Source organism: Lutra lutra, chromosome 15 (assembly GCF_902655055.1).
Source record: "Lutra lutra chromosome 15, mLutLut1.2, whole genome shotgun sequence".
Taxonomy (NCBI): Eukaryota; Metazoa; Chordata; class Mammalia; order Carnivora; family Mustelidae; genus Lutra; species Lutra lutra.
In genome coordinates, this window is record NC_062292.1 from 35,917,941 (window position 1) to 35,931,842 (window position 13,902).

The 13,902-nt window shown below is 39.8% G+C and overlaps 1 protein-coding gene across 1 annotated transcript in view; it reads right to left on the bottom strand.

The window, feature by feature from the left end:
* Positions 1-13,902, bottom strand: part of CR1 (complement C3b/C4b receptor 1 (Knops blood group)) — a 193,589-nt gene that overhangs the window by 56,362 nt on the left and 123,325 nt on the right. Inside the window, 3 exon segments of the mRNA XM_047705076.1 lie at positions 2,196-2,281; positions 6,186-6,285; positions 6,920-7,099. Of these exon segments, the coding sequence (XP_047561032.1) occupies positions 2,196-2,281; positions 6,186-6,285; positions 6,920-7,099 (366 nt within the window).

The window sequence follows — 13,902 nt, forward strand, 5'->3', positions numbered from 1 at the left end:
CTTCACCATAATTGTGGTTCTTTAACCTGATTTAAGTCCTGAAAGACCTGGAACTGGAGTTGGGGTGGTGTTTGGGGGGGAAAGAGGGGGGCACCAATTAGGACCGGCAAGAAGGTATCCCCAAAAAGAAAAAGAATTAAGACTGTGAATTCACTGTGTTAGAGGTTGACCTACATTAAATGAAGCCGAAATACAGGACCTTTCTTAGTGTAGTCCTGAGGAAGAAATCCTATGACTTATGGATTTAGGAATGCCAGAGTGGGCTTAGTGAGCCCTGTTTGTCCACCCTTAACTATGTGCCTGGGGGGGGTGGGGTGTTCAAAGAGAGACCTGTTATCCTTTCACCCAAGGCTTTGAGAAATACATTCTTGGGGAATTTTCCGTATTCTTGACAGACTCTCTGATGGCTATTCTCTGTAGGCTGGGAATGACCTTGGTGACATTGGGAGCTTTGTTATTGATCTGGGTTTCCTGAATTCAGTGGAGACCAAAGGACCTCAGGCTGGCAGGAGCCAAGTGGCAGCACTTAATAGCCAGGGCAACTGAAACAGAGATCAGAGTGACTTGCCTGCAGAGATCTCTGTCCCTGGCTAATTGTTGTGGATCCTCTAAAACTGAAATAGATGAAGAGTGCAGTTAAGTATTCTTTGATGGCTACAAGCAGAAAAAATCTACCTCTGATTGAATCACTGAAAAAAAAAAAAAGTAATGGTTATTCATCAACCAGTTCCCAGACTTGGGAGCCTATGGACAGACTCAAAGCAGCTCAAACGAATAGAAGATAGGATCTTCTTCTTCTTCTTTTATTTCTTTTTAATTTTTTTTTTTATCTTCTTGAGAAAGCATGCTGCTACACGGCCAGAAAGTATACTGAAGTTTCGTCCCACCTTCACCAAGGAGGCTTGAAGCCTTTCAGCAAAGATTAGTATAAGAAAGGTTAAAGAATTAGAAATAAAGATGAAAATCTAGGAATAGATATAGGTGTATTACATTTAAATAAAGAGATCTATCCAGAGTACTGTTTTGTCATCTGATTTTTTTCACATAAAAGTGTATAATTTACTTGTTTATATATCATTAATTGTTTCTCCATGACATTGTGTTTCTTTGTTCTTTGTTTTTCTTATTTTTAGCTGAATAACATTCCAGTATATGGATGTAGTTCCTTTTCTTCCTCTTCCTCTTCACCTCCTCCTCCTGTCCCTCCCCACTCCTCCTCCTCCTCCTCCTTCTTATTCTTCCTCCTCCTCTTCTTTTTCTGCTCCTTCTCCTCCTCCTCTTTCTCCTCCTCCTTCTTCTTCTCCTTCTTCTCCTCTTCCTCTTCTTCTCCTTTTTAATCCTCCTCCTTCTAACCTCCTCTTCCTTCTTCTTCTTCCTCTTCCTCCTCTTCATCTTCTTCCTCCTCTAGCTCCTCCTCTTCTTTTGTAAGTAGGCTCCAAGCCAAGTGTGGTGTCCAGGATAGGGCTCAAACTCACAACCTTGAGCTCAAGACCTCAGTTGAGACCGAGAGTCAGACATCTAACAGACTGAGTCTCTCAAGTGCCCCTGGATGTATCTCTTCTAATTCTGCATGGCTCAATTTCATGTTTCTTAAAGAATTCTCAATAGTCATTTTTAACAAGACACTTTCCTTCCTATACCTTCCAAAGCATAGCTGGAAACATTTCGGTTACCTTAACAATTTTGCTATTATAATGAATGAAGCAATGAGAAGTGTAAAGTGAATTCCTAGGAAAAGTCTGCATTTATCTCCCAAGTATAAATTCTAAGAAGTGGGTCAAAGTCTATGTCCATTTTGAGGCTTATGGCACATGGTGCCTCTCAAGAGGTTTTGTGGACCTCCACGTGTGTGCGAGTGTTGATTGATCCACAGCTTCACCAGCCTTGGAGAGCATCACTTTAGAAAAATCTTGACTAATTTGCCAAGCAGAATGACTGTTACACTGGGGGTGGCACAGTCAACGTCATTCTGAATTAACTGAAGGAAAACTAAGGTTTGAAGGCTTTTATGCATTAAGTCCCCAGATTCAGAAAAGGCACGACATAAGGAAAAAACATATGGAAACAGTTGCCAGAAACCCCATGGGTTTTGAGGGATAGAATGCACAAAAGGAATCCACTTAAGATTTGTATAACTTCAGGGGGAAACTTAGAATCTATTGGAAAAGGTAAGAACAAGGACGGCTTCAACTCACTCTCACAAATAGGTGGATCGTCATCCCAGGTGACAGTCTTGCCTGAGATGATGCATGCAATAGAGGTCTTACCAATAAGTCGGTATCTAGAGGGAAAGAAGAATGAATGTTATTTTCCCTGTTCATTTTCCTACTGAAGTGGCTACTTACAAGAGAGTGTATCCTGGAGAATTCAGAAGGACAATTTCCATTTGTCATAGTGTATGACATGGTATATACTTTGTATGTGTATATACATGTACATATATGTATACATATACTATGTATACATATTTTTGACATAGTATATATATCACAATTTGTGATAGTATACTACCACTTTCCCAAATTTTACATCTTTATTCAGATATCTAATCTAAATGGGTCCTCTGCTCTTAATTACTTTGAGCTACATTTTAATTTAAGCCTAACATGTTTAAGATTCTTCAAACTAGAACCAAAGGAAATCCAAGCAGAACAAAAGAAGTTGAACACGGATTTCCTATGTAAAATGTTAAAGGCAGCAATTCTCACTTAGTATGCCACAAACTGTTCACAGTGTGCCATAAGACTTGGAAAATGTAAATTTCTCCCATGGATAATGTCTTGCAAAACTGTAGTAAAATATTAAAACTAGGATTCTGACATAGGTATGATCACCAAATTTATTTGGACTTCCTCAGTTCTGTTTGTACTAATTTGTGGGTATGTGAGTGTGCTTACAAGTATTCAGCTTTTATACAGACTATATTGAAGACCTATTCTGGGTTCACGGTAATATTGGCCAGAGGATACAGGGGATTTCCCATATACTCCCTTTCCCTACACATGCATACCTTCCCACATTATCCACATCCCCCACCAGACTGGTACAGTGGCTTGCAACTGATGAACCTACATTGACACATCATTATCCCCGGTAGTCCCTGGTTTACAGCAGGGTTCAGTCTTGGCGTCGTATAGTCTGTGTGTCTAGACAAACAAATATTGACATGGATGCACCCTTACAGAATGACACAGAGTAGTTTCACTGCCCTAAACATCTTCGGAGATCTGCCTATTCGTCTCTCCCTCCTCCTACCCCTTGGCTACTACGGATCTTTTTACTCCATATTTTCTTTTCTAGAATGCCACTTCCCTGGAATTATACAGAATTGAGCCTGTTCAGATTGGATTCTTTCACCTAGTAAAATGCAATTAAGTTTCCTCCCGGCTTTCCATGGCTTGATAGCTCATTTATGTTATCCAGGGAGGGTTTACCAGTTTCTGTTCCTATCCGCAATGAACGAGGAATCCAGTTCCTCTACAACCATGCTAGCATCTGCTGTTTTCACTAGTTTGTATTTCTGCCACTCAGATATATGTGTAGTATTGTTTCACTGTGGTTTTCATTTGTATTTTCCTAAGGGCTGATGAAGTTGAATATCTTTTCCTGGTCTTAATTTCCATCGATAAACTCTCTTCAGTGAAATGTCTGTTCGTGTGCCTCCAAATTCCTGTCCTGAAACCTTAGAATCTGACTTTTTTGGAAACACGGTCTTGCAGATATAAGAGAGTTAAGATGAGGTCATACTGGATTAACATGGGCCCTAATGCAATCACCGTTGTCCTCAGAAGAAGAAGGAAATCTGGACAAGGAGACAGACAGAAAACGTTGACACAGACATAGGAAAAGCCATGTGAGAACAGACGCAGAGGTAGGAATGATGTGTTTATAGCTCATGATGCCAAGGACAGCTGACAAGCACCAGAAGCTAGGAGAAAAGCATGAAATGGATTCTTCCTCTGAGCTCCCAGTAGGAACCCACCTGCTGACACCTTGATTTCAGACTTGTTCAAGGCTAATTGACACTGGATTTTGCCAACTGCATTTTTTGTCAATTGCTAGGGGCATATATTTTTCTTCTTCAGCCTGTTTCTAGAGTTGATCATGTTGATTGATTTTTGAATGTTCAATCTGTCTTAAAAATTTTTATCCTGCTGGGTTAAATCCATTAAGATCCATCTGAATGTTTTTTGTCCATCTTTTTCAGGTCAAGATTGAGTCATTGGACTAGAATGCTAGCCCTTTACATTTTTCCCTGAACTTCTAGCTTTCTATATTGATTACACAAATTCATAAGTGAATGGGGTCACATAAATTCAATGTACTATTGACTATATTTGCAAATGCAAATTTGTTGAAATTTTCTTACATCCATGTGTTGCAAGCAGGGAGATAATTGTAGGGATTAACTTTTGCATTTTCCAAGTATACAAGTTAAAATTTCCAGGGGAACTTCTAAATAAATAGAAATAGAGCCTCTATTTTCCAAGCTAGTGAAGGACATAATGGAAAAAAAATATAAAACCTAATGGACACAAAAGTTGAGGAAGTGTGAAAACATAAAATTGGTATAAATAGAAACACAAAATCAGGTAGTAGGCATTAATTTTAAATATTAGTAGTTACATTTAAAGCAAATGGATTAAACTCCTTACTTAAAAGGTAGACATTATCAAACTGGATGAAGGAACTCTAACTATTGATTATTTATCAGAGACTCACCTAACGTAGAATGACACAGGAGAGTAAAAAGTCAAAAAGATTTAAAGAGAGTGGGTAAATAATCAAAAAGCAATGTAGTTATATGAAATATATAATAGGAGTATAAGTGTACACACAAATAGACTAACTGAAAAGCATTATTAGAAAGAAGGAGCAACCCACTATAATAAGTTTTAATGCTCTTGGAAGTCTTCAGTGTGCATGCACCTAATTACATAGCCTCAAATATATTTAAAAGAACACAGAAATACCAGAAGATATTGGAAAAAAAGATTGACGGATCCAGCCTGCTTTGAAAAGAAACACGCTCTGCTCATTTTATATAGATAAATTGGTTGTAAAGCCAGACAAGGACAGGTTGAGAATGGAACATTATTAAGCCTATCATTCCTATGAGAATAAAAGGAAAACATGGGAAAGAAGATATTATAAAACAAATGTAGGAATGCAGACATAATATTTACTATACTTCTAGACCAAGTGGAGTTACTCAAATATTTCAGGCTTAATCTGTTAACATGATTCATGATACTCATTCCTCCTACTTAGTGGGTTTATATTTGGTTGTTTAGTTGCCCCAAGACCAGTTGTTGAAAAGATTATTCTTTCACCATTGGATTGTCCTGGCACCCTTGCTGAAAAGGAGTTGACCATAAGTGTGTGGGGTTACTTCTGCGTTCTCAATTCTGTTCTATTGATCTATACATCTATACATTTCCAGAGAGATTCTGGAGGTGGAGGAATGGGAACTGGGAAAGGCACAGTGGAGACGTCTAAGGTTCTAGCAATGTTTCCTAAGGTGGATAGCATATACCCTGAAGTTCACTTTATTTCTTCCTGATTTTAATGATCACTTATGTTTTATTATATGTCTTTTAAGTAAGCAATAAATAAGTTTTTTTTTTAAAGCAAAAGTTAAGATATAAGGCAAAGCAGATAATTGATTATCTCCTTTAAGGATAAGCCACAGCAAATTTCTGCACCGTGCACATTTCTGGAGAGGGGCTATAACAATCAAGATTTGCCTCTGCACCTCAGGGCTCCATCATCCTAAACAAGTCATTCTTTCCCACTTCTGAGTCCACCATCTCCAGCTCTTGTTGCTTTGGGGTGTGAATATGTGCACAGAGCCACTAATGGTTGTTCCATTTGCTTCTTTAGAGACCTGGTCCTTCCCATTTAGTGAACGTTTCTCTTGGTTCTAGGCGCATGAATTTGGTGTGCCTTAGACATCCTTTCCCCCACCCCCAAGTTTCTAGCACAGATACGGGTGCTTCCTATTTTTCAAATATTTGTTTAGTCTTTTCAAATGTAGTTTAATACTTGGATTCAAGCCACCATGTCTACTTAGAAATCTTATTGCTATGGTTTGAATGGACAGGAAGACTTTCTAAGATGCTTGTTTAGAGATTGGTGCTACAGTTCTGGAACTCTCAACCCAAATGATGCTGCTGCTAACTCACCCTTCATTACAGGCGTAATTAACAGTTGATCCAAACCGGGCGTCTCCGTGTACGGTCATTTTGCCATTGGCGGGTTCTGGAGGAGTTCCACATGATCTCCCTATGGGGGAGAAGCAGAATTGGGGGATTGGGTATAGAACAAGCCAAACTTCTCTCAGTAAGTACATAAGGTCCCAACCTGGATGGAGTTTACTGAAAAGTATTTGTGGTTCCGCAGATTTTGCCAATTCAGAGAAACTAGCAAGACTGCCCGAGAGTCAGCCACCTACTAAGCTCCACTTCCAAGAAAAGACCTCCCCTCCTCATTGATCTTTTCCCTGTGTTGTGCACCCCAGAAAAATGCAAACTTTACTTTTTACCGAAGTGGTTATTTTGTCATCCAACCAGCTTAAATCGGAGATCTCGAAGTCGGGATTCACTCTCCACCTACAATTTTCTTCCCTTTTCTGAGTCATTGGTGACGTAGTTTCAACGGTGACGATGGGAAACCCCTACTGAATGGAGCTTTTCCCTGCATTGTGCCTTGTGAAGGTCATTTCTCATGAAGTGACCTTGTAATGGAGGTGCCAGTAAGTCAGAGCAGTAGGAAGATGTGACAGAAAGGATAACTGCATCATGTACTCTACCTGAGGCAAATTTAACAATCGTACGAGTCTTAGTTCCAAAATCTGAACAATTGATTCAGCTCTACGGATGTTTGATTGACACAGAGTTCTCAGTCCAGAGGTACTTACGCTGACACTTGTTTTTGGCACTTGACCAGACCGAGTTGGGTAGGCAGGTGATAAAGAACCCTCTCCCATAGTAACCAGGGCGGCACTCATACTTCAGAAATGTCCCGATGGGAAACTCATACTCGTCCGTAGCATTTGCCAGCTTGGCAAATGGAAGGTGTTCCGGGGCTTTGCACTGACCTGGAGGCCAAGACCATAGTGACATCCAAGTTAATGGAGAAACTTCTATTTACTTCCTCTTTTTCTCCAGTGTGCTTCATAGATGCGATCAATGAAACAGAACACCTTAATAATGTTGAAATGTTTGCATCTCTTACTAGTGAACATAGAGATGAGCTTTTCATTTTGTTCTAAAGCGTTATTTATTTATTTATTTATTTTGAGAGAGAGCAAGAAAGAGAGAGGGAGCAAGCATGCACGAGTGGGGGGGAGGGAGAGGGAGAGAGAATCTCAAGCAGACTCCCTGCTGTGCGCAGAGCCCAATGCAGGCCTTGATCCCAGGAACCTGAAATCATGACCTGAACTAAATCAGCCACTTCACCAACTGAGGCGACCCTGTCAACCATTCCTCAGTGGGATGCTGAGCACTGCTCAACTTCTCAAACCATAGAATTGAATTGTAATCCACCACCTCATTTCTTTTCTACAAAAATTGTCTTTGATACTTGTATCACAGCCACTGCTAAAAGCCCAGTTTTGCAAAGATTTGTTGTCACCAAGAGGAACCTACTTAAAAAAAAAAAATAAAAGAACTCTACTGCAATCTAATGTAGCCAAGGCCTATTGGGAGCCAGTGGTTGCACAGTATCTGAGAAAAACCCAGAATTGTTTTTCCACCAAAAATTTAAAATAGCCCATGGGTCTCCTCTGAGATGCTGGAGGTTCCCAGGGCACATCAGCTGATGATTTGGGAAATGCAGCACTCCACTAATCTTTGTTTGTAAAGTCGAATTGTCTATTTATATTTACTATAATTGTTGACATATTCATGATTAGATCTATCATCTTACTTGATTTTTATTTGTCCTTCCTTTCCTATGTTCCTTATGCTCTTCTCTTTTGCCTTCATTTTGAGTATGAAAAAAGATTTTATTTATTTATTTACAGAGAGAGAGTGAGCGAGAGAGAGAGAGAGCTCGAGCGTGAGTGAGCAGGGGAATTGGCACAGCGAAAAGGAGAGAGAGAGAGAGAATCTCAAGCAGACTCCATGCTGAGCAGCACCTGTATTCATCTGAAATCAGGAGTTGGACACTCAACCACCTGAGCCACCCAGGAGTCCCTATTGTTATTTCTTCTTATTAGATTATGTGTTACACATTCTTTTATAGCTCCTTAAAGATGACATGCATCCTTACCATGTTAATGTGCAATGAACAATGATCATTTCCCAGCATGCAAGAAACCTAGAAAATGCTCACTCCGTTTACTTCCTCCCTGTCTTTTGTTCTATCATGTTCATGTTTTTAGATTCTACATATATTTTATGGTCTCATTAGCCATCTTCAGTGTACACACTGCCGGCTGCTTGCTGGGCTACAACCATTTGCTACTAAGCTGACTCTAATGGTAATGGATTCCATCAGCAGGCTCAGCTAAGATTTTGAAAATCTATAGAAATATGTGGTTGCCTAAACAATGAGCTTCCAAAGATATGCATGCCCTAATCTCTGGAGCTTGCAACTGTTACCTCATATGGCACTAGGCTTTGCAGTTGTGGTTAAATTAAGAATCTTGTGGTGGGGGACGCCTGGGTGGCTCAGTTGGTTAAGCAGCTTCCTTCGGCTCAGGTCATGATCCCAGCGTCCTGGGATCGAGTCCCACATCGGGCTCCTTGCTTGGCGGGGAGCCTGCTTCTCCCTCTGCCTCTGCCTGCCATTCTGTCTGCCTGTGCTTGCTCGCTCTCCTCTCTCTCTGACAAATAAATAAAATCTTTAAAAAAAAAAAAAGAATCTTGTAGTGGGAAGATTTTCCTGGGTTATCTGGATGGCCCTCAATGTAATCACAAAGGTCCTTAAAAGAGGGAGGTGAAGGATCGAAGACAGACGAAGGAGATTTAAAGACATTCCAGTGCTGGCTTTGAAGGTAGAGAAAGAGAGCCATGAACCAAAGTATGCAGGCAGCCTCTGGAAGAGAAAAGAGCTGGGAAACCTAATCTCCCTTGGAGCCTCCAGAAGAAACACACCCCTACAGACCCATTTGAGAATTTGACCTCTGGAACTGTAAGAGAATAAATTTCCATTGTTGTAAGCCTATTTGTTAGAGTAGCAATAAGAAACTAATACAAGAGATATTAATGTATAGTTTTAGAAACTGGATTCCTAGAGAACAGAATTTGAACCTAGTGTCTTCTTCTTACTGTGAGGTAGAAGTAAAAAATGTAAATAGGCATAATAGCTGAAATAGAAAGAAACATATGAGCCTTCACTAGAGAAAGATTGATCTGGTTTCCTTTTCCTCCTTCATTCCCAATCCCTCACATTCTAAGAAGTATATTAATATGAACTCCATAAACTCAACACCTACCATAGTTCATTTAAAAAAAACTCTTCATAGCTTTAGGATACATTAAATACAATAGTTGAATAATATTTAAAGTAGATAACGTGATGAAATTGACACTTGTGTGCACCATGAAACCATTACCACAATCAAGATAACAAACATTTCCGTCACTCCAACAGTTTTCTCATTTTACTTTATAATCCATCTGTCTCTCTACATCCTTCTCTAGGCCATCTCTTGCCTGCTTCTTCTTACTTCAGATTGATTTGATCTTTTGTAATTTCATATAAACCAACTCAATTGGTTCGTACTTTCCCCCCCGTTTCGTTGGTCTAGCTTTTATACAGAATGATTATTTTTGAGATTCACTAAGTTTGTTGCATATATCATATATAAAAAGTATTTCTTTTTTTGCTGGGTGATAATCGGTTGTACAGATATACTTAAATTTGATTTGCCTAATTGGCTGTTGAATGCCACTTAGATTATTTCTAGTTGTTGGCTAGTAGAAATAAAGCTAGTAGAAATAAAAATCCATGCCGAAGTGTCTGTGTGGTCAGATGCTTTAATTTCTTTTGAGTCAGTACCAGGAGTAAAATGCTCAGTCACAGCATACATTTGCATTTAGCTTTTTTTTTTTTTTTAAAGATTTCATTTATTTATTTGACAGACAGAGATCACAAGTAGGCAGAGAGGCAGGCAGAGAGAGAGGAAGGGAAGCAGGCTCCCTGCTGAGCAGAGAGCCCGATGCAGGACTCGATCCCAGGACCCTGGGATCATGACCTGAGCCGAAGGCAGCGGCTCAACCCACTGAGCCACCCAGGCACCCCATTTGCATTTAGCTTTAAAAAATCTTTTTATTATATTATTTAGTCACCGTATAGCACTTTATTAGTTTTTGATGTAGTGTTCCAAGATTCACGGTTTGCATATAACACCCAGTGCTCCATGCAATTTGGGCCCTCCTTAATACCCATCACCAGGCCAACCCATCCCCTCACCCCATCACCTCTAAAACCCTCAGTTTGTTTCTCGGAGTCCACAGTCTCTCATGGTTCATCTCCCCCTCCATATGGACCATATCTTCTTTATCCATTCATCTGTTGAAGGACACCTTGGCGCTTTCCACAGTTTGGCTGTTGTGGATGTTGCTGCTATGAACATTACAGTACCTAAGGCCCTTCTTTTCACTACACCTGTATCTTTGGGGTAAAAAACCCAGTAATGCAATTGCTGGGTCATAGGGTAGGTCTATTTTTAATTTTTTGAGGACCCTCCCAACTGTTTTCCAAAGGGGCTGCTCCAACTTGCACTCCTACCAAGAGTGTTAGAAGGTTCCCCTTTCTCTATATCCTCTCCAACATTTGTTGTTTCTTGCCTTGTTATTTTTTGCCATTCTAACTGGTGTAAGGTAGTATCTCAAGGTAGTTTTGATTTGAATTTCCCTGATGGCTAATGATGATGAACATTTTTTCATGTGTCTGTTAGCCATTTGCATGTCTTCATTGGAGAGCCTTAAAGAACTGGAGAATCAACAAAAATTAAGTCTAGCCCATGCAGTAGAAGGGAAATAATTAAGATTAGAGCAGAGATCAATGAATTAGATATCAGACATGTAGTAGAACACATCAACAAAACTAGAAGCTGATTCTTGGAAAGAATTAATAAGATAGATAAACCACTAGCCAGACAAATCCAAAAGAAAAGAGAAAGGACCCAAATTAATAAAATTATGAACGAAAGGGGAGAGATCACAACTAATAATAAGGAAGTAGAAACAATCATCAGAAATCATTATCAACAGGTATGGCCAATAAGTTAAGTAACCTAGAAGAAACGGGTGCATTTCGGAAGCCTATAAACTTCCAAGACTGAAACAGGAAGAAACTGACAACCTGAATAGACCACTAACTAGCAATGAGATTGAAGCAGTGATCAAAAACCTCCCAAAAAATAAGAGTCCAGGACCTGATGGATTCATGGGGGAATTTTACAGCAAAACATTCAAAGAAGAAAGAGTACCTATTTTCTTGAAGCTGTTTCAAAAAACAGAAACAGAAGGAAAACTTCCAGACTCTATGAAGCCAGCATTACCTTGGTCCCCAAACCAGGTGAAGACCTCATCAAAAAGGAGAATTTCAGACCAATATCCCTGATGAATATGGATGCTAAGATTCTCAACAAGATCCTAACTAATAGGATCCAAGAGTACATTAAAAAGATTATTCACCATGACCAGATGGGATTGATCCCTGGGATGCAAGTTTGGTTCCACATCTGCAAATGAGTCAATGTGATACAATACATTAATATAAGAAAGAACAAGAACCATAAGATACACTCAATAGATGCTGAAAAAGCATTTGACAAAGTACAGCATACGTCCTTGATGAAAACTCTTCACAGTGTAGGGATAGAGGGTACAAACTTCAATATCATAAAAGCCATCTATGAAAAACTCACAGTGAATATCATTCTCAATAGGGAAAAACTGAGAGCTTTTCCACTAAGGTCAGCAACACAGCAGGGCTGTCCACTCTCACCACTGCTATTCAGTATAGTACTAGAAGTCCTAGCCTCAGCAATCAGGCAACAAAGAGAAATAAAAGTCATCTGAATCAGCAAAGAAGTCAAACTCTCACTCTTTGCAGATGATATGATATTTTACGTGGGAAACCCAAAAGACTCCAGTCCAAAACTGTCACAACTCATATAGAAATTCAGTGAAGAGTCAGAATATAAAATCGGTGTACAGAAATCCATTGCATTTCTATACACCAACAACAAGACAGAAGAAAGAGAAATTAAGGAGTCAATCCCATTTACCATTGCACCCCAAACCATCAGATACCTAGGAATAAAGCTAACCAGAGAGGTGAAGAATCTGTACTCAGGAAACTATAAAGTACTCATGAAAGAAATTGATGAAGACCCAAAGAGAATGGGAAAACATTCCATGCTCATGGATTGGAAGAACAAATATTGTGAAAATGTCTATACTACCTAGAGCAGTCTACACTTAATGCAATCCCTATCAAGATACCATCAACTTTTCTCAAAGAAATGGAACAAATAATCCTAAAATTTATATGGAGCCAGAGAGACTCTGAATAGCCAGAGGACAGTTGTAAAGGAAACCAAAGTTGGTGGCATCGCAATTCCAGACTTCAAGCTCTTTTACAAAGCTGTCATCATCAAGATAGTATGGTATCTGATGGTGACACATAGGTCAATGGAACAGAATAGAGAGCCCAGAAATGGACCCTCAACTCTATGGTCAACTAATCTTTGACAAAGCAGAAAAGACTGTCCAATGGCAAAAAGACAATCTCTTCAACAAATGGTGTTGGGAAAATTGGACCGCCACATGCAGAACAATGAAACTGGACCGTTTCTTTACACCACACACAAAAATAGACTCAAAATGGATGAAAGACCTCAATGTGAGAGAGGAATCCATCAAAATCCTTGAGGATAACACAGGCAGCAACCTCTTTGACGTCAGCCATGGCAGCTTCTTCCTAGAGACATCACCAAAGGCAAGGGAAGCAAGGGCAAACATGAACTATTGGGACGTCATCAAGATCAAAAACTTTTGCACAGCAAAGGAAACAGGCAACAAAACCAAAAGACAACTGACAGAATGGGAGAAGATATTTGCAAAGGACATATCAGACAAAGGGCTAGTATCCAAAATCTGTAAGAACTTATCAAAGTCAACACCCAAAGAACAAATACTCCAATCAAGAAATGGGCAGAAGACAGGAACTGACATTTGTGCAAAGAAGACATCCAGATGGCCAACAGACACAAGACAAAGTGCTCAACATCACTCGGCATCAGGGAAATACAAATCAGAACCACATTGACATACCACCTCACACCAGTCAGAATGGCTAAAATTAACCTGTCTGGAAATGACAGGTGTTGGTGAGGATGTGGAGAAAGGGGAACCCTCCTGCATTGTTGGTGGGAATGCGAGCTGGGTAACCACTCTGGAAAATGGTATGGAGGTTCCTGAAAAAGTTGAAAATAGAGCTACCCTATGACTCAGCAATTGCAATAGTGGGTATTTACCTTAGAGATACAAATGCAGTGATCCGAAGGGGCACGTTCATTTGAATGTTTATAGCAGCAATGTCCACATTAGCCAAACTATGGAAAGAGCCTAGATGTCCATCAACAGATGAATGGAAAATAAACATTATAAATGCTTTGCTAATCAGGAAGACCCAAAGCTGGCAGGTCCCAAGGCACTCCTTATATACCGATCAGTGGGAAAGTGATTCTTTAAATGAAGACCTTCAGCCTTTAAACAGGATCATCTGTATTCTCTACCAGCAAACTGCGTCAGATGGGAGTACCACCAGCTTCTACAAAGGACCACTTTGGTGCTGTCTGTCCTTATTGGCACACAGAGCTGGTGTGGATAAGCACAACCATGAATGAGCCCCGGATTGTCAGGTATTGTCATTTAAGGC